The sequence below is a fragment of the Clavelina lepadiformis genome, chromosome 4, assembly GCF_947623445.1.
Source record: "Clavelina lepadiformis chromosome 4, kaClaLepa1.1, whole genome shotgun sequence".
NCBI lineage: Eukaryota > Metazoa > Chordata > Ascidiacea > Aplousobranchia > Clavelinidae > Clavelina > Clavelina lepadiformis.
In genome coordinates this window covers 23,717,030-23,740,966 of record NC_135243.1, presented here as the reverse complement: position 1 = coordinate 23,740,966, position 23,937 = coordinate 23,717,030, and the positions used below count along the sequence as shown (strand labels likewise).

Sequence of the window (23,937 nt, the reverse complement as noted above, 5' to 3'; positions counted from 1 at the left end):
AACAAAATTGTGCGGTTCAGGATCTCCAGGATATAGCAAAAGGTAAACCTGGAAATCTCGGTAGAATTGAATAAATTTCATCAATGTTTCTCAGGTCTATCGGACTGTTGTTGCTTTTTGAGAATTATATATCTCGTCCTAGGAGGCATTTTCAGTTTCTGGAGCATGTGTAAAGTCGCGTGATATATAGTGACGGTGGCAGTATTTTTGTCACAATTTCAGGAAAAATGAAATTTATGATCTTATAAACTCAATTGTTTCAATATTATTCATTTCATCACCATTAGAAGATCTTTGAGCTAAGTCTGTATAGGCACCAAATTATAAGTTTAGCGCTTACGAGTGTTCAGTTCTTACGTCTATGTAGTTACCGTTACACATAATTCGTGAAATAGAGACCGGAACGAACCTTAACACGTGGCAGCTAACAGTTTTAAATATTATATACAGGATCATAATAGAGTCATCACATGTCTCATTACGTTGAAAACTCAGATGTAAACATAAATCTGCAAAACGGCTGAAAAATGCTCAGTCTATATCAGGCAGAAAGAAAGTGTCGAAGTTAAAATTATCGAGTAGAAAAATCAAGGCCCAAAAACGTGTGAGTTGCATTTACGAATATGCACGGTACCAAGAAATTGATTAGGATTTACGACAAGCGATGGGAGTCGTAGTTGGAAAGCTGGTCATACTCAGAGCTATTTCACGACTTTGAAAATCAACCCATTTAGACTGACAATTCTTCCATTGATTTTTGTTTTGATACGTAACTGTTAGCAGACATATAGAAATTAAAAGATCATCTTATCTTGATCATTTCAAGGTCTATATTTCTGGGTAATTTTCAAAATGGAATTTGAAGAATTTGAGAAATTTGAAAACGATCATCAAAATGTATTCGATGATTTTAAGGTGAATTTTGTTAAAACTTTTCAAACTTATACATTTTGGTTGCTAAACATTGAGCAGTTTTGATCGGCATATTACTAAGCTACATGCAGGATCAGTTATTCAAGTTCGTTAAAAGCCATCCCTTTGACGATGCAATTTAAGGAACCTAAATGTTGTATCCGGCTGCTGCCTTGACAATGGTGTAGTTGCCCACTACTTCACACATTAAAGTAGTCTGCAGCTAACGTGTTGCAACATTTTACGATATGACGTCATACTGCTTCCTTTTTCAGCTCGGCTTCAACCCGACTATCGTGGTGACTGTGACTCTTCTAAGATGCAGAGACGTGTCAGTGTCGTATTTCTACGACATGTGTAAGTGTCAGTTGACAACCTAGTATTGTAAAAACATTATTTTATTTCAAACTATTTACTCGAAAAAACGACAGACTTATGTCGACAAAAAAACCATGTTTCATGTAAAAATAATGACTTTTCTGAAAACAGTGTGTTGTTGAGTCCCATTGTCGTAACCGAAAGCATAACTTTCATTCCCAGTTGACACTCCCGACCCCCAGTTCAGGGTGAGGTGTCCCAGCATTCCCAAGTCGAAGACATTTGTCACTGTTGGTCTTAAGGACGATACACCGACGTCAGAGATCAATGAAACCTTCAAGTTTGTCATCCCGGATGAGATGAAGGATGTTGAATCTCTTCCTGTGGTGGTTGGTTTTGTTCTGGTTTATTTTGTAGTAGTGCAGACTTGATGTAATATCGTTATTGTGTGATTTGGCTTCAATTGAATTCACGAATTTTCGCTGGTTTATTGCTACTTATTCCTCAGCAAGAGGAGTCTGTTACTCGTGTTTTCCGCTTCTGTTCTGTTACTCATGTTTTTCGGTTTCTTTTTTAAATTCTGACATATTTCTATTGTTTCTTCAAGGCCGGTGGCGTAAGAAATTTTCATTAAAGATTAACAATGCGTTGGCAGCTAAAAACGTGAGCTTAGCTTGAGCTTTTGGTAGACCCGGCTATGTCACGAACGGAAATCCGAGAAGTTTTTTAAGGAAACAACTTCTCTGGCCAACTGTTGACATTTTAACAACTTTTTTGTTACCATGAAATTATAACACTTTATTCCTCGATGAAAGATATTTTTTTATATCTTAAGATTTCAATGTACGACGTTGACGTCATGTCCGATGACCGCATCGGGACGAAAAGGGTAGATGTTGTAAAAGAAGTCAAGTTGGGAGAATCGATCAATAAAACAATCGATTATAACGGAGTAAGTTTATAGGCCTGCTTATATTTTCTAGGCTGGACATAAGATTTTCCAAGTTGTATATTTGTGAAATAATTCATACTCAAACAAACATGCTTTTTGTGTCATGATCTTTGTTTGGTCTTTTTTGTACCTTTCAGCATGGAGAGCTTGATGTTGAGATCAGCAGAGAGCTTCGGTAAAAATACTTCCATTTAAAAAGATTTCATTTATCTCCATCAAACAACTCTTTAAAGTTTTAACTTAAGTAGCATTTTATCGGATTTCTCAGGACGACACCAGACTTCCGACTTTCTCTAGGTCTGCATCCGGAGGAGAGAGCGTTCCGAAAGAAACGTTTACCGATTGTTTATGAGACTTTAAGGAACATTCTTGGTCCTGAGAAAGGCCCAAGTTCGTTAAAAGAAGTAGGTATAAGCTGTTTTTCTTCAAATTGGCGAGAAGATTTTATTGGAAACTCTAATCGTGCAGCTGCTTTGTTCAACTGCTAAATTTACTAATGTTGCTCTTTAGTTAGTTGTAGTTGATCAATATTTTCATGTCATTCAGACACCAGTCGTCTCCATGGTGACATCTGGCGGTGGTTACAGAGCGGTGGTTGGCATGTGCGGGGCGATGGAAGCTCTCAATGATGCCGGCCTCATGAACATCTTCACCTACGCTGCTGGATTGTCTGGGTCCGCTTGGTGGGTCGCAATAGACATCGTATTTTTGCAATGTTGACACTTTTGTTTCTTCCTCGCTTCGATTGTTTGACTGATTTTTTGTTCATAAACATTTTAACAAACATACTTGTCTGCACCAAGGTACCTGCAGTCAGTTTACGCGTTGCAAGGAATATTGTCATCCGAGCAAGCAAAGTTTCATGACGAATTGAAAAAGAGATTGGCCGGAAATCTTTTCCTGGACTTGGTGAATCCATTCACAATTTCAAGTTACCAGTAAGCCAAAGTTTAATTGACAAAATTTTTGAAACACCTTTTCAATTAACGGTCTTAAACATCTGTGTTTTTTTGTGATGTCATAGGAGCTATATTGCCGAAACTAAGGAAAAGAACAAACAGCCTCACTCGTTCGTCGATTACTTTCCAGGTTATCTCGTGGGAAAACATACGCTCGGTGAAAAGGTTGGTGCTTCCCCTTACACAATCTTTAAAAATTTCCGGTGTTACTTGATGTTTATGTTTAAACAGAACATGCATTTGGCTTTGAGCGATCTCAAAACTTATGTTAGTGACGGAAAAGTCCCTTATCCGATTATTGCGTCACTTCACGCCAAGAGTTCTGTGAGCGTGTCCAAGTTTCACGGTGAGCATTCAACTTACAATGGAAGCGTAAAAACCATTTTAATGATCAATACTATTCCATTAAGCCTATTACGAGGAGACTCCGTTTGAGGTGTCTCTTCCGGAGTACGGCATCGGGCTCTCTCCGGACACAGTGGGATCTACTTGGACAGGAGGATTCCTGGTGGATAAACTTCCGGAGCTGCCGCTCCACTTCAGCCAGGGAATGACTGGATGTGCATTCTCCATCCTGCTGCAAGACTATCTTAAAAATGGAAACGAAAGAGCGTCTGATCTGGGCGATTACATTGGTTGGATTTTAAACATTACTCTTCTTTTGGTCGTATTTCTCTTTTTCCTTCTCCTAATTACATCTCTTACTTTACTGTGCTTAACACTTTCCTCTCTCTCTCCCTCGCCATCTACTTACTGCACATTAATACTTACTAAAGTTTTGAGGGCAAAGTTATTTATTTCGATTAAAAAGTGGCTTTTTCTGTGACTTTTCTTGCAACCTTTCAACTGTCCTGACAAATAGAGAGAATAAATCATCATAAATAAATCATCATCAATCGTCAATAAATTTACTTTCTAGATGATGAAAGGGTCAGAGGAAAGCAATTCGGCGAACGTGTCATAGAGGTATGACGTCACAATTATTTAGAAATATGACTTTCTTTGAACTTGTTTCATGCTCAGATCGAATCCGATGACGAGGAGGACACCGACGAAGAGAACGATGACCTAGACATGGTTCCAACCGTAGGTGGGCGCTACAGAGCCTATAGTTATAATGCAACTCTGCAGCTCAACCGAGAATTTTTTCTTTAGTTCTGATGATTACAAGTACTCATATGACGTGAAACTTCAGAATTAATTTACTTCTAATTATGTGTACACTAACTGACATTACTGACCTGTCAGAGTATCGGGTCTTTTAGTCTTTGCGGTAAGAACCTTATTCAAACTTATTCTGTGTTTCCAAGTCCTCTATTTTCAGCGTTGTTTAGCATAAATATTTTACTTTTATTGACACAGAAAGTAACTTGAGCAATCCGGAGTCGATCCACTCACCCAAGCCCGTTTTCTTGAAGTCGCTCGTAAGCCAGCTAAGGTAAGTCTGCTACTCGGACAAGTTTTTCTTTGAAATAATGGAGTCGTTTTTCTTCATCTAAATTGCAGTTTAATTTAAGTTTTTTCACCGACCGCAACGCCTTTGTCGGACGAACCGCAAGATTAAACAACTTTGCTCAAGGCTTCAGCACCTTGAAGAGATACTTGATGAATCCGTTTGATCACGGAGATGCTCATAATGGCGAGTATAAACCCTGATTCACTTCACAAGTTCACTGAACATCCAACATCTTCATGATCATCTTTCTTATGCAGCTCATGAGCAGGAGTTGCTGGATGCTCTCGGAGTTTTGAAAATGAAGAGACAGATGAGCACGAGAAAAAATGTTATCTCTGTTATAGATGCAGGTTCATTCTTTGCTGGAGTCCTAAAGAAAGGATCAGGATAATTTAATTTATCATTTTCATCAAAATAGTCCATATTGCATTGTTACATCAATACAACAACAACACGCATCAACAAAACATCCGTGTTGTTTGTTTCAATACTAAAAAATAGGACGATTGCTGGATGGTTTCGATGGTTTCATAAAACGACTTTTATTTGACAATACAGTTGAGATTCTTGTAATCAACAGAACCTCTTTTTAGGTCTTCTTTTTAACGTTCCAACAAGCGTGGCGTTGAGGCCACAGAGAATGTGTGACTTGCTCATTGTCATGGATCTATCCGGATACGAATCGGATGAAAAGTTCAGCTACTCGGTATAATTTACGACTGCTTAAAATTGTAACTTTTTCCCCTCGCAAACAAAATGACTGTTTGCAAAATCATATCAACATCTAAAGATGATCCTGTTCTTGTTTTAGTCTATTCTTCATGGAGCTGCTCATGCTTGGCGGTCGGGGCTTCATTATCCTCCGGTTAACTTTGAGAAGATAACAAATCTTCCTCCGAAGGAATTCCTCATCTTCCCAAGTGATGACGATGACTGTCCGACCATCCTCTGGTTCACACTCTGTAACAAAACATTCAAGAATCTCAAGGATTACACTCCTAGGTCAAAGGAGAGACCAAAAGGTTGTCAGTCCTAAAACAAAGCAAAAACTAATGTCAAATTTCAGTGGTTTTAAAACATTTTGTAATTAGTTGTTCAGGTAATACTACTGTAAATCATATTTTAGTATTTAACAGTTAGGTTTACTTCTACATTGTCTTATTACAACTTGCTTTACTTATTTTTACCCTGTGACATCACAATCCTCTTTTCAGATGACAAAAAGTTTAACGACTTTCCAGTTTTTGTCGACGGCTCTCCTTACAGCACCTTCAACTTCCAATACAGCGGCCTCGAATTCGATCGGTTGCGCGAGCTCATGTATTACAACGTCACGAGTCATATCGACGTAAGCATTGGCGTATACGTGACGTAATTATAAAATTAATCTACATTTGATGACATTAGCAAAGTTTGGACTAAAAAGCATTGACTAAAACAATGACGTGCTTTTAACGAACTTTTAAAAGGTTCGTGTATAACAAAGTTGTGAGTAAATTGCATGAGACATATGACGATTTGTTAATATGATACAGGAGATCAAGGTAGCCTTAGAAGATGCTGTGGCGAGAAAAACTCGGAGATCAAACAAGTTTCAAAGTCACAGCAAATAACTTGGAAACCCACCACAATTTTCCGAATATTTACTTTTGACTTTATAAACCAATTCCCTTCATTTAAGCATATAGCTGTTACTACATTTCTTTTGAATCTGTTCTCGTTTAATTATTCTTGGTTGATTGATTGATGCTAACGCTCGATTCAATCTTGTTCTATTCTTAGTTATGTTCTCATTATGAGTTCATTCTTATTAGGATGTCACAAAAATTTAACCTACAGAGTGATCCAACCAATACAACCCATGAAAATTTTATTTAATCCTATAGTATTAGTATGTTAGTATATTTTCAAGAATTTTGCTGGGCTTAAACGTCAGTCTGAGTTCAAACATTTCCTAAGTTTCAGTTACTTTGGATTCTTTGCACAAAAGTCATGTTTTCTTCCAAAACGTACCCTTAATAGCATGTAGACGTGGATTTTTAAAATTTCTTCGTCTTTGGATAAAACTTGATAAAATGTATATAAGTTCACTCTGTGTTTATTGAAACACTGCTGTAAATAGCATTTCTTGGGGTCGTGTTTTCTGTTTTCTGCACTTCGTTAAAACAAATAAACGAACAGGACACTTTGAAAGTTTTGATGACATTTACTTCAGAAAAATAACTTGTATTTGCAACGTTACGCCATCATGACGTAACACAAGAAGAACGAAAGTGCTTAGTTTACCGCCAGATCTAAGGTATCTGTTCATAGCTGGTCGCTTTCTTGGTTTTATCGGGAGGAAGAATATAAAAGCCGGAGATCAGGCCGGCAACTCCGGCCAGAAGAGTGAAGATGGCTCCGATCCATAACAAGACGTAGGCGGACCCGCGCAAGTTTATCGAGGATGCAGTTAGAATGGCGGCGGCGACCAGACCGCAACATCCTAAAAAGAAATATTATGCTGTTTCATGGCCAACGTTGCACTTGGAATAACTTGTTGTTACTATCCAAATTAAATTATGAATTATTGAAATCATATATTTACCAACAAATATTACGTCATACATCAATCTTTTTACTTCCACAAACATCAAAGTCAAGTCGCACCTGCTAACAGTAAGACTAGCGAACCAGCGCTCGTTGCTTTGGTATGAGACTTGAGTGACGCAACAATAAGTATGACGTTGCCGCAAACTCCAAACACAACCAAAAGCACGATCGGGGTCATAGCGTCCACTAGCGGGGACCAGTTTTCTGCCGAAATTGATTCTTTAAATTTTTTGTTGTATATGTTGATATTATTTCACCACATTTTTTTACCTGGCACTTCAACGCAACCGACGGGTGCCTTGTGACAGATGGTGATGCATTTCCGGTAGAGGGTTGATTGACAGCCCACCCAAGTGTGACCAATTAATGACGTCAATCCGAAGACTATACCGACGCAACCAAGCGTGACAGATAATATTTGCAGCAAATGCAACCTCGAAATGGACATCTTATAACTTAATCTGAAAAGTCAAATGAAATAAAATTTTAACTTGAAAGAATATCTGTTTCAGCAAAGAAACATCAATTTTTAGTCGGCTTGGTATCGGAGCGCTTAAATAAATACTAAACAGGCAAGCCAGGTTCAATTCTCAGTTGACCTAGTTGTGGTAATTCTCTCAGGTTCTTGTGAACGAAATTTGCTTCTGTTCAATGATACTGGTAGACGTTTCCAAATTGGGGCAGTTTAAAAATCAAGACAAATGCAAAATGTGCATCTATCCGAACTTGAACAAAAGAAAAGCGGTAACTGGAGCTCGAGCGGTGAGAACTTTATCCAGTTTAAGTTTAAGCAAAGATATTCCTCGGTCCAAGAAAAAAATGTTCAGAGATAGATCAAGGAAGCGCAGGAGCATATGCAAGAGCTGATGCATGATGGCAATACTTGTAGATTTTAAATAACTTGATGTAGTAATGATAATAATAATTTTAAGCAAAAAACAACTTTGTGCAAATCAGCACCCAGCAAGCAATGCTTTGTGATATAAGATGTTTTTACCAGAATAGGCTAATTGCTTTCGAAAATTAATTGAAAAATATTGAAATTGAAATTATAAAAATTATTTTAGAATAACACCGAGATTTGCGATATCAAATGCTAAATTGCTCTTGCTTCACTTCAACTGCACTCTAAAAGCCATTGAATGCAATTTAATCCATGCAATTGACGTTCCCGCTATGTAAGGTACAGGCCACATACAAATACAAGCTAATGAATGCAACGTGCATCCCACAGTGTACATATGGGATAAGGCATGCAAACCGATGAATGTATATAGCCTTTCAACTAATCTTAAGCAGCTACTGGCCAATACAAGCTTGCTAGGTCGACCGCACGTTTGGCAGGAACATGATTAGTAGCCTAACTTTACCCGATAAGCTGTTAATGTAATGACCAATTCGGAATGTGTTTTGATAAACACCTGGTTCCGTTTTTCTGTTTTATTCTTTGTTCTTTGATTGGTGAAACTTTAATTGTTTCCTTCATATTCTCATCTAAATGCTAGATAATAAAGAAATTTTTACCTTCCTTGATATTATTTGCGTTAAACACACGACCATCTATCCATTTACTACAGCGCTGTGTGGGTCGCATCACTTCCGGCATGACTACTTACGTCACAATCATGCAAATGCGAATTAATCAATCGGTAGGCTATCTGAGTTTCTGTGTTCAAATGTTACCAACTGATGTTTATTTCTAGGAATGCTACTTTAACGAAATAATGTGTGTTTTTATGTAATTGTTTACAAAGGATACAAAACAAAAATTAAAACAAATAAAAAACTACGAAAAATGACAAATCAATCAAGAGACCCTGTAGCCTAATTGTTACAGTAGGTCCAATCCAAAGCAGGCTGATATATCATCTCTTTCAACATTGAAATATTTTGTGAAATGCCAAAACTCAGTCATACAAATCACCAAGTTTTAAAGTTCAAAAGCTTTTGTATTTTGAGTACCAGTAGATCTAAGTAAGTTAAGTTAAGCAGTTGCTTAAGTCTGTTTTAGTTCCAGTTCAAAATGTTTTAGTTCCAAGATTAGTAAAACTCCGTATGTACAAACTCCGATACTCTTGCATTCCGACATCGTGATATCGTCTGGTCCCTCCATCCATCATAAATATTACATTAAACCTGTAAATCTATAATGCATAATAACTTATGCACCAATGCTAAGCTTCATCGAAGACTAAGCGAAAACATTCTTGATTTTATAGGGTGTCTATGTCATTGATAGCTTAAGCTTATGGATCGTGAAACCACGGCCGTCTCTTGGTTTCTAGCCTACAACCTACACTTACAGGCTAGGCTGACAAAGTAAAGATTTCTGGATTTGGTAAGGTAAAGTTGGGTGAAAGGCCTGGCAGGCCTAGTAAGGTAAAAAAGCGTTTCCGGTATATCCGTATGACCATGGGGGAGGGAATCTTTCTTTATTAATATAGGTTAATTTAAGACAGACTAGGCCTATGCTTGCCGGGCTGCCGGGTGTATAGGCGTAGCATGGAAGTGGACAACCAAATGACGTTACATTTCGAGTAGTTGAAATCTAGCTTAGTAAACCATACAAATGTATCTTGTGGCTGTGCACTATTGCTGTAGGCCACTATTGCACTGAAAAAAGGAGACGCAGGCTAGGCTATTCTGGTGTAAAAGGCAGCACCTTCAGACAGTAAGACCTCGCACAATCACAAACGCCGTGCAGTGCCAGGCCAGTCTGTGTGTTTTGAAAGTTTTGCTGAGATCTTAGGTGTGCAAACTTGCCAACTCAAGTGTGCAGTTGTACAACAGCTAGGCCTAGCCAAGTATTCAATCGTTCAGTCTTCCTCCATTCTTAGCTAACACAGTTTGTAACTAGGCCTAGGCCATAGATTTATCCATTGATCTAGGCTCTGGCATTTTGTGGGTTCAATATATTTTTATCGATTCTTATCGAAATTCAACCAATCGTTGCGGCTAAATCCTAAATGGATGAAACCAGCTTTGCTTATTCGTCACTTTTCGATGATTTTAAACATTTCTCACAGTGATGCTTGTGACCTTTCCTCTGCTATGATAATGTCCTTACTTCGTGTCTTACGCAAAACGTTGTAGGCTGGTTGATAACATCCAAATTGTTGTGACTAACTTACACTGTGAAAGAAACTAACCATGGTCAAATATATCCAGTAATAAGCTGCATATAGACTTTGCGTTTGTGGTCCTTTCTTGAACCACAGCATTGTAGTTAGCGGCTTGCTGTGGTAGGTACTTCAAATGCAAAGTTACGGCATAAGATTATATACTATTCAATCATCCTCTGTGTGAAGGTGAATTAAAATATTAGGCTGTTAGATCGCTGTATATTCTACTAACTCAAGTGTGCAGGAAGTTTACTTAATATTTATCTCAGGTGTGCAGCTGCCACGAAATACACGGGACCAGTGGATACTGGAATTTTGCTTTTGCACGCACACACGCTTATGGTAGCGAGTATATGTACGCTACACAACATGAACCCTTGCACACCATAGTTGAAAGCATGGCAGTTGCACCCTCAAGATTTTTGAAGATTTTGCTTGTGGTACCCAATCGTTTTACAGTTAGGCTACCTCTCAAAAATGGAGCCTATGCAGGCTCTGTACTTACCAATCCGACATATAGCTTTCATGGTGTATCATCTTACATTCAATGCACCCATTTTTTGCCATCCTTGATCCCCGAAATCTCGTTGAAAACTGCCGTGCTTTTCAGTCTGGCTCACTCATACCAGTGCACACTAGTCTTTGAAAATTACGCTGTCCAATGCACAAAAAACTGCACTGCACAACTTGATTTAGATGTGTTCAGTGTAATTTGACTTTTGTTGATGTTGACGCATCTTCAATCTTTGACTTAATTAACGAATTCTAACTTTACAAAATATATTTTTTATTTAATATGGCAGACATAGGCAGTAAGGACAGTGAAATATTTGCTAGATTATGTTCGATGATGAAGATCACTCTCTCCACCGCTTGGAAGGAATTGATGCAGAGAAAGTTGTTGGTGGTTTGATCATCAAAAAGAAAAAAGCCGTGGAAGATGGACCTGTGTTCAAGAAGCCGGAAGCGTCACTTCTTGGACTCGACAAATTAGCTGAGTTTAAGGTGTGGAGTTGTTTCAGTCAGTTTTCAGGATCCTGAAACAAAAAGACAACAGTTGTATTGAATCATTTAGAAAATTCAGCTAGACTAAACAGCTGGTCGGTTTGGCTTTCGTTGTTTTCCTACTTTGCCAACTGGTAATATAAGTTTTTATTTCACCAACTGCCAGTTTTTCAATTTTGAGAGGGAATCAGTTTTGGCTACTTTTCGACGTAACGACATACACCTGTATACTATATAATTCTAATATTTTTTATTCAAAGTTAATATAATTTTGTTTCACCCAAACTTTCACATGTCTTAGTCCAGCCACTAAACATTTATCGCCACTCTAATTTGGCCTCTGTATCATGATTTTCACTGGTTCTAATATTTCTGTGTGCAGAGAAAACAAGAAAAGGAATTAAATGACTCTCGAAAATCAAGAGATGAACGAACGTTGACAGAGAAGTCAAAGCATGAAAGGTAGTGTGAGGAATTTGTTAAGTGGATGCTTCATCCCTTTGAATTAAAGTTTGTTGTCTATGTTGCAGACACTATCGTCCTGCCCGCTTCGAAACTCCGACATATACAGGTGGAGTCAGTGAAGCGTTTCGAGACAGTAAACACAGACGAGAGAAGACTCGACGTCAAGAAGGTGTTTATGCCTCGTCCAAACAAGGTTGGCGATTATAATGTATCACTGATTTAGCTTACTACGATCCTTATCATAAGCTGCTATTTTTCCTCGTAAAAATAATTTCTTGTGCATCGTTGCTTAGGTTAAATAGTCGGCCGGTTTATGACAGAATCTGACGGCACTATAAGCAATTAAAATTTGCTGTGAAATTTTGAATCGTCGTAAATAACCGAAAGTAGATTGTTCAACGCTTGTTGAAAACAAGTTAAATCTTGAGTTGTGTTAAAGATAAGTCGAGGAGCAGAGATGAGAGGAGACGAGGAAGCAGAAGAAGCGAAAGAAACAATTGGGAAGAAACTCCAGGTCGCTCGTCCTCCAACTACCCTGGCACTCCGAGACTCCACGTTAAAGGTTCGTGCTAACCAATCAAGTCATTTTATATTATTCGATTATCAATTTACTATACAGTTTGTATACTTTGTCGAAACATGGTAAATTTTACAGCTCTGTGATGTTTGTGTGATCTCTCCAAACATAAACACATTAAATAGTTTTGTTGTAACAAACAATTACAAATGTTAACTTTATTCATGTTTTATCATTTGTGGTGACATGGCTTGTTTCCTCCTCAGATGGTGTCCGAACTTCCAACTGGGAGGAGGATGATGATGTCAGGTCACCACGGAGATCATGGGAATCCCCCTCACCATCCATTCATAGATCTACGGATCGCGTGGACAGGAACCAATCGTCGAGAACCAGCCAGAGGTATTTACTCCCATTTTCTATGTTATTTGAACTTAAGTTTATGTCGATGAAATGTTTCCTTGATTTATGATGGGTTTCAAAACCTGAGTTCTTAAATGTCATATAACAGAAACTTCCAAAGTCAGCCGAGTAGTCTTTTGAAAAACATTTTTCTTTGCTACATTATGTATATATATATATTATTTGACTTTTTGGTGTTGCTTTTCCAAGCACTAGAAAGTTGAGGGAATTGCTTTTAAGTCACTGGTATATATCTCTCCTTGCTTAAACACCGTTTGCAAAAACTAAAAGTACTTTTAATAAATAATTCAGCGCAAAGAATGATAAGGGTGATTATAAGAATGAATATTCTATGCCATTGACCATAATGTATGTAGCTGCACATTTTTCCATGCTGGCACTTGGCACACGGTCGATTTTTTATCTAAAGTGCAATTACTTTGGAAAGAGAGGACCATTTTTTTGCGAACTGGTTTATTTTCATTGCATTAAAATGGAGAATTGACTTAAATAACATAAAAGTATTTTAAAAATCAGATATCTTTTGGTTTGGCTTAAAATAATAATAATAATAATAAAATAAAAACATGTGGTAAATCGAAACATTCTTTAAAATTTTAAGACATTTGTGAAAGGCCTCACCATTCGTTAAAACTTTCACAAAATTTTGCGAGTTTGTCACGTGTCAACAGCATTATGAGATCATAAACCCCGTCGGAAACAAAGCATCTTCAACAACTAAGCTTCATTTCCAGGTCAAGATACAGGGAAACCCCCTTGCCGACCCCGTCGTACAAATACAACAAGTGGCACCGGAGAGACCGTCCGTCATCTTCTAGAAGAGGTAAGTTTTCTTATATAAGATGTCAGTGTGGTTGTCAAAATTCTCTTTTTTTCCAGACGAGAAAGATTCCGGATTCGGGAGCAAAGAGGAGGAAAATTGGGAGGAGGACCAACTCAGAGGGGATCGTGATTGGTCAGTTTGTGATTGTCTCAGCAATTGATCGGTCAATTTAAAATCAGCATGGTTTGCATGGTTTGAAATATTAACGACTGAGCAAGCGTGTTGGTCCAGTTGAATGCATGCATAAAGCGATTTGTTTATTACTGGATAAATAGAAGCCGGATATAGGCAGCCTTCATTGATATTACAAGCACTTACAAATGTTAAAATGTGAAGTGTTAGATAGTGCGATGAATCGATCAGATTATAAGATATCCATGTAGTTTTAAATTACCTATTGTTGATTGGTGGCCAGCAATAAACATGTGATCCTTGGATGACAATCTCATCATTCTTCAGGTACATGCTTGATGAGGGATATGATGAGAGCAGGAATCCGTTCTCCTCCACATCCGAGGAGTACGTTAACAAGAGGGAGCAACAGATCAAGCAGCAGCGGACAGAGAAGATCTCGGCCCGCCGGAAGCAAATTAACGAGGTTTCTTCATTTTTTGATGAATCATTTTTCAAACATGATCGTCGTTTCATTATTGTTTTTATCATGTTATAACTATTAATATTTTGCAAGGTTTGATTGATGAGAATGTAATAGTTCAAAAATTTGCCAGCTGGGTTATTCACTGTAATCTTACATTCGGGATACCCAGTACAGGTTTCGCCTTTACTGATATACCGAAAAAGGCAATTACAATTGAATGAAAACTGTAAAGCTATTACAGCTGTTAAGTATTTACAACTACTATTGCATTTATCTCATGAAATTTTATTAAGTTGCAATCAGAACAAATTAAATGATGTTCAGAGTGCAGGGTATGAAAGTGAGTCAAGTCAAATAAGAAACTGGTAAATGCAATCAAAGACATTTTAATCTGGTTAAAACGTTGATCAAGTAACACCTCAAACCATCCCAAACAACAACAACAACTTTTTGATCGACCAAATAATTAAAATTTCATTTGGTCAACAATAGTAACATTATTCCATCATTGGGGTTACTTCAGTTTCATTTCGCACAGTACTCAAAAGATAAAGATATGATCCGAAATTAGCAATTGTTTAACAATTAACCATTGTTGTTACCAGGACAACGAGAGATGGGAGACCAATCGAATGATGAGGAGCGGAGTTGTCTTCCAGCAGGAGTTTGACGACAGCGACCTCAATGAACAGGGTGGCGCCAGAGTGCACTTATTTGTCCACAACATTGTTCCTCCTTTCCTCGACGGTCGAATCATCTTCACTAAACAATTTGAACCTGTGATCCCGCTGAAGGTGAATTATGATGTCATAGTTGCCAACTTGTTTTGAGATAAATTAGTTTTATTCAAGGGAATAATTGAACAATTCAAATTTAGTCAAAGTCTTTTACGTGTAGATTACGACATGTAACCAAAATATTTCTTTGAGATGCGGAATAAAACCAACACATAGTTGTGTTAAAGAGCGAAAAATATAAATCTTAGATCAATGAGAGATATTTTTTTAAAATAAGAATCAAAGCAAATTTTTGGCCCTTTCGTTTCTAACCGTGTTGATCCATGTTTAGTTTTAGTAAGGGCAGTGTTATGACCACAATGAACCAACCCAAGGTGGTCACATCAGGTTGCTTTAGCTTCATATACTTACATGTGTGGAATGTGTTGAGTATTTAAGAAGTCGTACAACCAGCGTGTACCATGTTACAGGACAACACATGCGACATGGCAGTCGTGGCCCGCAGTGGGAGCTTACTCGTTCGAAAGTTCCGTGACCTGAAGGAGAAGAAAAAAGCTCAGCACAAGGATTGGGAGCTTGCAGGGACTAAACTCGGCAACATCCTCGGCATCAAGAAGAAGGATGACAAAGAGGTTGGGATCTTGATCAGCAGGATCTTGAAATTAAATTGATTGTGTCAGCGACGTAACGACGTGGTTGTGGATAAGAAAATCGACTCAGCTGTCAGACTTTTAGTATTGACTCCCAAACGTCAAATTACCATGTGTAATCACTAGTAGGACCAGTGATTATTGATCACCGCTAACCATTACTGCATGGTAGTGAGCAAGTGAAAGCCTGGTGAGACAAATTTCAGCAAAAATTTTAAATATAGCAATGTTTTGTGACTCTACTACGAGGTGCAGTTTCCTAAGCTGAAAAATGGGAATCAGTGCAACCACAGTTATGTCGGTTGACTCATCTGCCAATTTCTCTCGTTAAACTTTGTTTTATTTCATTTTCTTTGGCGTTAGATAAAACCTAAGATTATCTTGGACAATGTATATTGTAGGATACGGACAGTTATGTAGTATCATATGCTAGTTATGCTCTGTGTGAAGCGATCCATACTTGAAATGTTTTCCTGGTATGTTCTACTCATATAAAGCTCCATCAATGAAAAAAAACAAATGTGTGATTGTTTGTAAACAAACAACAGGATCCATCAGTGAGCGAGGAGGGAGATTTCAAGACGTCACAAAGATTTGCTCAACATATGGAGAAGAAGAATGAAGCTTCAAGCGATTTCGCTAAGTCGAAAACTTTGTTGCAGCAACGCCAGTACCTGCCCATATATGCTGTCAAGGAAGACGTGAGTGCTGTGGTTCATTCAACATTTTACTGCAGTGGTTCCTGGTGGTCCTTGAATTACGCGTCGATTCCTCATAAACAACCTGTTAAGTAACGATTTTGAAGTTGGTGCCCGAGAACAAGGAATTCTTGCAGCCTGGGGCCCCAAGTTGAAATGCTTTGGTATAATTTGTGATATTTCATAATTCCTCCCACTTTTATCAACAGCTGTTGAACATAATACGGGACAACAACATCGTCGTGGTGATCGGTGAAACGGGTTCAGGGAAAACCACCCAGCTGGCTCAGGTACTAATTGCAAACCAGCATATGACGTAATATTGCAATTTATAAAATATACATCACTGTAATATCCCATCCATTGATGATAGGCACTTTATGGGGTTTGTGCTGCAAAGTTTAGTTAAAGTTGTTTTTATGATCATTATTCCTACGAAGACATGGACTGAAATCAACCACTTATTTCTGAATCACCATCTGCTAATTATTAGATGTCTATTCCTTAGTACCTCCACGAAGACGGATATTCCAAGTACGGTATGGTTGGGTGCACTCAACCGCGACGTGTAGCGGCGATGTCGGTCGCGAAGAGAGTTAGCGAGGAGATGGGCGTCACACTCGGGGAGGAGGTCGGTTACGCAATCCGCTTCGAGGATGTCACAAGCGAGGTACTAAACTCCTGCTTCCGTTCATGCACATGTTCTTCTTATGACATAATGGTGACGTAACAAGCAACTTCCTGGTCCGTGGGAAGTAGCACTTAAAATGAAGCAATAAAGTGAACATTTTGTCGACAACGAAATGTATGAGATGGGTCGATTTTCAAAACACACCGCATTAAAGTTTTTTCGCACCATGACCTTGTAGTATGGAAATACTAACTTTTTCCTTTACCACTGTAGTTAATTATTCCAGTAACTATTGAACAGTGAAGTAGTGATAAGTTTTGTGACGACAGAAAACGATCATAAAGTACATGACCGATGGCATTCTTCTTCGTGAATCCCTTCGTGAGTCGGACCTGGATGGATATAGTTGCATCATAATGGACGAAGCTCACGAGCGATCACTAAACACTGACGTATTGTTCGGTCTGCTGCGTGAGGTCATCACTAGGAGGCGTGACCTCAAACTTATTGTGACGTCAGCGACTATGGACGCTGAAAAGTTTTCCCATTTTTTTGGAAATGTGCCAAGCTACACAGTAAGTTGCAGAATGCGGGGTAGGTTTGGCTGAAATGTTTTGTGATGTCATAATCATGCATTGTTTAGATCCCAGGTCGAACCTTTCCTGTGGATGTGCTGTTCAGCAAATCTGTGGTGGAGGATTACGTGGACGCAGCAGTGAAGCAAGCTCTTCAAATCCATGTCCAAGCAAGGAAAGGTGATCATCAATAATTAACTGAGTAATTGTTAGATTTTTGTCTAAACGCATTAAGCAACCGAGCACACGCTCCACAACAAGCCCAATCTAATAAGTTTGCATAACGCTAAGATGGCGACAATGCGATCGACGTATATTGGTTCCTCAAATCAAGGGAGCCTATAAAAATAGTTACGCGACCTCAATTGTTGCGACGTAATTGCAGGGTGGATATATTTTATGCATAAGTTCATAGAAATATAGAAAAGTACAAGATCTAACGTTTGGAATAAAGTTTTTAAAGATTGTACACTGTCATATCTTGTTCAATGCGTCCATATATTTAGTTACTGCTATGGTGTCCATGTGGTGATATTAAGATGTCTATTTTATTTCTTACATAGGCGACATTCTCGTCTTCATGCCAGGTCAAGAGGACATCGAGGTCACCTGTGAAAGCCTGACAGGTGATTTGTGACCTCACTATTGTGTTTATTGCGTCATGAACCACTCGTTCATTTGCTTAGGGAGTAGCTTGGAATTTTGATGAGTTAAAAACTGTTGTGCGATAATTCAAACCCTCCCCCTTCTATCAGCTCAAACCCTTGTTCTAATTCTTACAATTGTCGGGTTTGAATTGCCGCGATACTGTCAATGAACGTAGATGATAGTTGAGATGCAGGAGATGAAAGTCTTGAACTTGATATCTTGTAGAGCGTCTGGAAGAACTCGATGATGTTGCTCCTCTCACAGTGCTTCCAATCTACTCCCAACTTCCCTCCGATCTTCAAGCAAAGATCTTCCAGAAGACTCCGGATGGTGTGAGGAAGTGCGTCGTGGCGACCAACATCGCCGAGACATCTCTCACAGGTCGGAATAATTAGCATCTTGCTGAAGTGTCGACTCACTCAAAGGAGTCAATCTTGGTTCTAGAATCTAGACAAACTCGACCTTTTGTTAAGAACAACCCAACCCGATTATTCCTCTAGAAATTTAGAGAAGAAAAAACTTTTCTTTTTAGTTGACGGGATCGCGTTCGTGATAGACCCAGGCTACTGTAAGATGAAAGTGTTCAACTCCCGGATAGGAATGGATGCTCTCTCTGTGTTCCCTGTATCACAAGCGAATGCGAACCAGAGATCCGGTCGTGCTGGGAGGACCGAGGCGGGGTAGGTGTCACATTCATGATCGCTTAATTACGATTTTGAGGCTTTGTGAAGGAATAAAAAGATCTCTTTTTTAGTAAAGTCCAGGTGGACGTTGGTGCTGTAGCTCCATGGTGTTATATTATGGTGCATTTTACTTTAGTTGTTTAGCATAGCAGTTAGCTTGCTCGTGTTTTGTGATGAGATTTGGTACTTTGGAAGGACAAAGTTGATCCAATATTGACCATGCAGAGTCGCTTATCGTCTCTACACTCTCAACCAGTACAAGAATGAGATGTTGGTGGCCTCTGTGCCTGAGATCCAGAGAACAAACCTCGCCAACGTTGTTCTCCTCCTGAAATCCCTCGGAGTCCAAGATCTTCTCAAGTTCCACTTCATGGATCCTCCACCTCAGGTTGGTTGAGGAGGATACTTTGTTGGTTTTTGAGATCACTGACGTCCGCTTCATCAATACGTATCTGATTGCACTTCATTCTTCGTTTAATCAAGTTGGTGTAATTTTTTTTCTTTTTAAATGAAAGTAACAACATTATTCACCGATAGTGTTAACTATCAGCCTCATGGAATGCTTGTAAAGTGTATCACAGATCTACCTGAGCAAACACACAATTTTTAAAGCAGTTAAAATGGCAACGTGTTGCAGCACTTTGAATGGAGTTTATAATGAGGCAGTATCAGTGGAGTTGTAAAATCATGAATTTTTGCCACTGAGAGCTGACAAAATAATTCGAATTTTTTCTGGAAAACTTTAATTTCATCTCATCCAGGACAACATCCTCAATTCCATGTACCAGCTGTGGATCCTCGGAGCTCTCGACAACACCGGACAACTGACCACTTGTGGGCGCAGTATGGTGGAGTTCCCCCTCGATCCGCCACTCTCAAAGATGATGATCACCGCCGTCGAGATGGGGTGCAGCTCCGAGATACTGGTGAGTGCTTCGATGAAGAAATAGTTCGAGCAATGACTTAATCGCTATTCTATAGTCAATGTACAAAGACAGGTTCAAGTCATGAAAGTTCAAGGATAATAATTACAGCAACACATTCTTGGTTTCAATCTTCCGCTGCTTAAGTGCTGTAGAAATGCAGAGATCATCTAACAGAGGACAGAGCTTGTCACTTTGCTTATGCGGCTGTGGCGACCAACTTGCTTGAATCCTGGTATTACGTTGCCTCGTGCTACTCTGTCATTCTTGCGCAGATTATTGTTTCTATGCTGTCTGTTCCCGCCATCTTCTATCGACCTGCTGGCCGTGAAGAGGACAGCGACACCAAGCGGGAGAAATTCTGCGTGCCCGAGAGCGACCACATGACCCTGTTGAACGTCTATCAACAATGGAAGGCGAACGGGTCGGTAGAGTGCGTGTGTCTGTGTGTACAACTTTCACCTGGAACCACTTATAATATGACTATTCAACCAAGTTTGGTCTTAAATCTTAAAACATTGAGCGAACCACTTGTCATAACTTCAACCTGATGTAAAAGTGTCCATGTAACTTGTCAATATGAAGCGCATTTGATGTTTCCAATGTTGGGATCTGACGTACAACACCCAAGTAAGTTACTGTTTTTTGAATCCAGGTACTCTTCAACTTGGTGCAACGACCACTTCATCCACGCCAAAGCGATGAAGAAGGTCAGGGAGGTCCGCGCGCAGTTGAAGGAGATCGCGGATCAGCAGAAGATGCCGCTGGTGTCCGCGGGCAACGACTGGGACATCATAAGGAAGTGCATTTGTGCCGCTTACTTTCATCACGCCGCCACACTCAAGGTACCGGTGTTGTTTCGTCAATAATTAAGTTTATTTGAAACCGGCTTAAATGGACAATCGCGGTATTGCAGCCACGGGCATAATTCGTTGTACACCGTGTACAGTCGTTCTTTTTAACTGGTTCAGTTGAAAGCTTCATCTTATATAACTGATTATGATTTATTATCGTAATTAATAGTTGTCATGCGAATGCGATTCATGGGAACCAGTAAAACGCTGTTTTCTCGTGAACACGCGCTGCTGAGTTTGGGTAAATGCATAAACAGTCACATGATAATGTCTTCTCCAGGGCATCGGGGAATACGTCAACCTGCGTACCGGCATGCCCTGTCATCTACACCCCACCTCGGCCCTCTTCGGTATGGGATTCACTCCCGACTACGTGGTCTACCACGAGCTGGTGATGACGTCACGGGAGTACATGCAGTCAGTGACGGCGGTTGAGGGGGAGTGGCTGGCTGAGCTGGGCCCCATGTTCTACAGCGTCAAAGAGTCGGCCAAATCGAGACAGGTGATTGGTCGGCGACATTTTGAGTAGAAATTTTTTGACTTTTAATTGGTTGTAACGTGATGACACATGCAGGAGAAGCGGAAGGCGGCAAAGGCTCGTGTGACCGAAATGGAGGAAGAGCTCGCTCTAGCGGACGAACAATTAAAAAAGAGACGGGCAGAGATGGCGCTGGAGGAAAAGAAAGAAATCAAAAAGTAAGATCAGGAGATAATAATAGCTGTATATTAACCTCGTCCATAGAGATGACAGATTTGACCCACGAAAGCAATTTATTGGGATCACGGAGCAATAAGGGAACAATATTTAGCAAGTAATAAGCAAGAATGTGCTGTTGGACATAGGACGAGTTGAATTTGTTTTGTTTAATTTTTCAAAGTTCATTAAAATCATCTCAACACGATCTCAATTCTATCAGACGGCTAAGAATGAAACATTACTTGCAATTGTCATTTTTCTTTTTTCAGAACTTTTACTCGTCACAGTAAAACATATTCATTTTTTAATTATTTCGTAAATAACATGTCAGCACTTTCGTCACAAGGTCAACCTATTAAACAATTGTTTACGAGATTGCGCCATCTGATGAAATTTAAAAGTTTTCGTTTAAAAAACGACAAAACGCTGACGCTTGCGACTTTACTCACCAATTATAACAAACAACCTCGGAGCATTGAGCTTAATCCGGCGTCGAATAATTCACGAGTAAATGAACAAATGAATGACAAAGTGGACATTGTGCGCATGATATGTTATATAACGAGGTATGTTGAAAGCTACCTGGATGAGTTCGCACCTTCCAACTATCAACCGCTGTGTAGTCAGCCAATCAGATACCACTTTGTCATCGTTTGTTATGACGTAATCTCTACCCCACCTGCCTTGCTTTTCCCCCTCACCCCTCTATTTGTTCCCAGGTCAAGAATCGCAACCCCCGGAAGTGGGAGGGCGGGATCCGCCACCCCCCGTCGGACCCCAGCCAGGTTTGGATTATGATGACGACATCGAACCCACCAGGTGGATTATGACGTAACAGCCTCCATATGGCGTTGTATGACATCTTGTGACGTAACAAGAAGTTGAAGAGCCGTGCGAGCGATGACGTAACAATACGAGTAGCAGAAGACATCGCGTGTTGTTAAAATCGTCGTTGAACTATTTGCTGGCAATAAATTTTAAATATTCTCTCTTGTTTTCGTTCAACTTTTGCGCTTTGTCAATCATCTCTTTTATGAACGAACAATGCCCTTTGTCTTGGCACAATCGTCCAATCTGACAACAACTTCTCTTTTTCTCCATTATGACGTCATTCGACAGACCATTTTGTTCATTGCGCCATGTTAGAGCACAATCGAGCATTAGTGCGTGGTGTCAGGTGACGAGACAGCATTGTGCGGCCTGGGTTCACTCCAGGGCATAAATATGGAGTTGTTGCAACATTTCCTTGTCAGTGTCAGGCTATATAAGTAAGAGGAGTAGACGTAAGCGTTTAGAAACAGTGTAGAAAGTCTTGTCACAAATAACCGCCGTCCGATCTTTTACTGTCACTTTGAACTTTCGCAGATAACGTTAGAAACAGGCGATTACTTAATTCCTAGCAGCAGGTCTTTATCAAGAATGTTGAAATTAAGCAGGGGACAGAAAATTCAGATTTCGGTGTTTGTGTTCTCGATCCTGGCCGCTATTCTGAACTCAGTTGCACTTTCCTCCGACACCTGGCTTCGTACACTCGCTGCAGGCACCTACGGGTTATTCTACAAATGCAACTCGGCTGGTTGCACACAACTAGACCCTGGTAAGATCTATATTGTGACGTGATCGCTTTTGATTGGCTTGCAATGTTTTAAACTTCTTTCATGACATCATATCAGCCACTGACTTGGCCCAGTGCGGTTCCGCATGGCTGGACGCCGTCAGAGCGTTCGTCATAATGGCAGATATTGTGATGTATTCTGCCGTCATAATCTACACGGTTGGATTTTTCTGGCAGGACGATAAGGTCGGAATTAAACTGAGATGGTTAGCCGCCATTCTTATCATTGCTTCAGGTACGTCTAAGCTAACTTCTGGAATTTTGTGTAAAACTATCAAAAAAGTAAAATTTTACCCCAACGTTTCCCCTGTAATCACGTGTTCAGGTATCTTCTCCCTGATTGGCTGCGTCGTCTTTCAAGCGAACGGGGTGTCTTGTTTGCTGCCATCTAGCGCCGTATTGCTTCTCCCGTACGGTTTCGGACTCATACTGGCGTGGCTCGGTTTCGTACTTTCCATCTTAGCCGGTGCCATGGCTCTCATCGCAAATTGCATCAGCGACAAGCAAAGTGAGAGAGTTGAAATGTAAAAGGTTCTTCTTTGTAAAAACACTTGGAGCGGTTGTCGGTCAAACTGGGAGCTTTTGAGTGTCAACACGACGGAAGGTCTAACCTTGGTTTAAGCAAACAACCAGGAATCCCATTTCATCCATGTTCAAATTTAAATGTTTTCTTTCGCTTTTAGTGTTGGTTTGTATTTTTCTTGATAAATTTATTGCACTTTGTCAACCAGCTGACTTATCAACCATCTATTCTGAAATGAACCCTCAAACATGAAAAAAAATTTCAGAAGAATTCAAAATTCAGAAAATGGTTGTTTAAATATATTAATTCCTTTTTCAAGTTTTTTTTCTTCTTTTCATCCTTTTTGTTGACAAACATATTGAACTTTCTTCATCGACAAACAGTTTGAAATGAACTTTTTCATCTCTTTGTTATTATTCGTTTTCTCAGTGACGTCACAACTTTTTGCAATGTGACGTGTGATTCTTGCGTTTATTGAAATGTCTTCAGCTGTTCTGTTATTAAAAGTCGTTAAAGTTGTGTTAACGTGTAACCAAACTTTTTCTGACCAGGTAAGCTCCC

The 23,937-nt window shown here is 39.5% G+C and overlaps 4 protein-coding genes across 5 annotated transcripts; 3 read left to right on the top strand and 1 right to left on the bottom strand.

The window, feature by feature from the left end:
• The first annotated feature begins 541 nt into the window (after window positions 1-541).
• Window positions 542-6,265, top strand: LOC143452479 (cytosolic phospholipase A2-like). Its single transcript, XM_076953476.1, has 20 exons — window positions 542-915; window positions 1,188-1,269; window positions 1,453-1,619; window positions 2,066-2,182; window positions 2,320-2,357; window positions 2,451-2,586; window positions 2,729-2,865; window positions 2,986-3,120; window positions 3,207-3,306; window positions 3,373-3,487; window positions 3,552-3,776; window positions 4,061-4,107; window positions 4,165-4,231; window positions 4,504-4,579; window positions 4,659-4,780; window positions 4,855-4,947; window positions 5,191-5,303; window positions 5,409-5,619; window positions 5,812-5,945; window positions 6,133-6,265. Exons 1-20 carry the CDS (start codon window positions 853-855, stop codon window positions 6,208-6,210), a joined length of 2,256 nt encoding a protein of 751 aa, XP_076809591.1. The 5' UTR covers window positions 542-852; the 3' UTR covers window positions 6,211-6,265.
• Window positions 6,266-6,783: 518 nt separating this feature from the next.
• LOC143452481 (uncharacterized) lies at window positions 6,784-7,678 on the bottom strand. Its single transcript, XM_076953478.1, has 3 exons — window positions 7,460-7,678; window positions 7,247-7,393; window positions 6,784-7,082 (listed from the first exon to the last, which is right to left on the bottom strand). The coding sequence occupies exons 1-3, from the start codon at window positions 7,635-7,637 to the stop codon at window positions 6,892-6,894; spliced, it is 516 nt and encodes a 171-aa protein (XP_076809593.1). The 5' UTR covers window positions 7,638-7,678; the 3' UTR covers window positions 6,784-6,891.
• A 3,419-nt stretch (window positions 7,679-11,097) lies between these two features.
• LOC143452477 (pre-mRNA-splicing factor ATP-dependent RNA helicase PRP16-like) lies at window positions 11,098-22,226 on the top strand. Of its 2 annotated transcripts, none has more exons than XM_076953472.1 (25): window positions 11,098-11,316; window positions 11,699-11,778; window positions 11,847-11,974; window positions 12,221-12,343; window positions 12,565-12,700; window positions 13,456-13,544; window positions 13,601-13,676; window positions 14,004-14,142; window positions 14,748-14,936; window positions 15,350-15,511; window positions 16,078-16,230; window positions 16,437-16,517; window positions 16,736-16,897; window positions 17,188-17,433; window positions 17,502-17,613; window positions 17,997-18,059; window positions 18,307-18,462; window positions 18,614-18,761; window positions 18,990-19,152; window positions 19,526-19,690; window positions 19,963-20,111; window positions 20,343-20,532; window positions 20,822-21,043; window positions 21,116-21,237; window positions 21,958-22,226. In XM_076953472.1, the coding sequence occupies exons 1-25, from the start codon at window positions 11,152-11,154 to the stop codon at window positions 22,034-22,036; spliced, it is 3,498 nt and encodes a 1,165-aa protein (XP_076809587.1). In that variant the 5' UTR covers window positions 11,098-11,151; the 3' UTR covers window positions 22,037-22,226. The 2 variants fall into 2 exon arrangements, with proteins under 2 accessions (XP_076809587.1, XP_076809588.1); XM_076953473.1 differs by having other exon boundaries at window positions 11,255-11,316; window positions 11,828-11,974.
• A 288-nt stretch (window positions 22,227-22,514) lies between these two features.
• On the top strand, window positions 22,515-23,895 carry LOC143452478 (uncharacterized). The gene is made up of 3 exons (XM_076953475.1): window positions 22,515-22,835; window positions 22,912-23,088; window positions 23,179-23,895. The coding sequence occupies exons 1-3, from the start codon at window positions 22,658-22,660 to the stop codon at window positions 23,379-23,381; spliced, it is 558 nt and encodes a 185-aa protein (XP_076809590.1). The 5' UTR covers window positions 22,515-22,657; the 3' UTR covers window positions 23,382-23,895.
• The last annotated feature ends 42 nt before the right edge of the window (window positions 23,896-23,937 follow it).

Bases quoted from the DNA above. Each gene is read 5' to 3' on its own strand.
- LOC143452479 (XM_076953476.1), top strand. From the start codon at position 853: ATGGAATTTGAAGAATTTGAGAAATTTGAAAACGATCATCAAAATGTA. The intron at 2,587-2,728 runs GTAGGTATAAGC...CATGTCATTCAG, and splicing joins GCCCAAGTTCGTTAAAAGAA to ACACCAGTCGTCTCCATGGT. The intron at 3,121-3,206 runs GTAAGCCAAAGT...GTGATGTCATAG, and splicing joins TTCACAATTTCAAGTTACCA to GAGCTATATTGCCGAAACTA.
- LOC143452481 (XM_076953478.1), bottom strand. From the start codon at position 7,637: ATGTCCATTTCGAGGTTGCATTTGCTGCAAATATTATCTGTCACGCTT. The intron at 7,394-7,459 runs GTAAAAAAATGT...CAATTTCGGCAG, and splicing joins CGGTTGCGTTGAAGTGCCAG to AAAACTGGTCCCCGCTAGTG. The intron at 7,083-7,246 runs GTGCGACTTGAC...ATTTCTTTTTAG, and splicing joins GCTAGTCTTACTGTTAGCAG to GATGTTGCGGTCTGGTCGCC.
- LOC143452477 (XM_076953472.1), top strand. From the start codon at position 11,152: ATGTTCGATGATGAAGATCACTCTCTCCACCGCTTGGAAGGAATTGAT. The intron at 11,975-12,220 runs GTTGGCGATTAT...GTTGTGTTAAAG, and splicing joins TTATGCCTCGTCCAAACAAG to ATAAGTCGAGGAGCAGAGAT. The intron at 12,701-13,455 runs GTATTTACTCCC...CTTCATTTCCAG, and splicing joins TCGTCGAGAACCAGCCAGAG to GTCAAGATACAGGGAAACCC.
- LOC143452478 (XM_076953475.1), top strand. From the start codon at position 22,658: ATGTTGAAATTAAGCAGGGGACAGAAAATTCAGATTTCGGTGTTTGTG. The intron at 22,836-22,911 runs GTAAGATCTATA...ACATCATATCAG, and splicing joins TTGCACACAACTAGACCCTG to CCACTGACTTGGCCCAGTGC. The intron at 23,089-23,178 runs GTACGTCTAAGC...TCACGTGTTCAG, and splicing joins CATTCTTATCATTGCTTCAG to GTATCTTCTCCCTGATTGGC.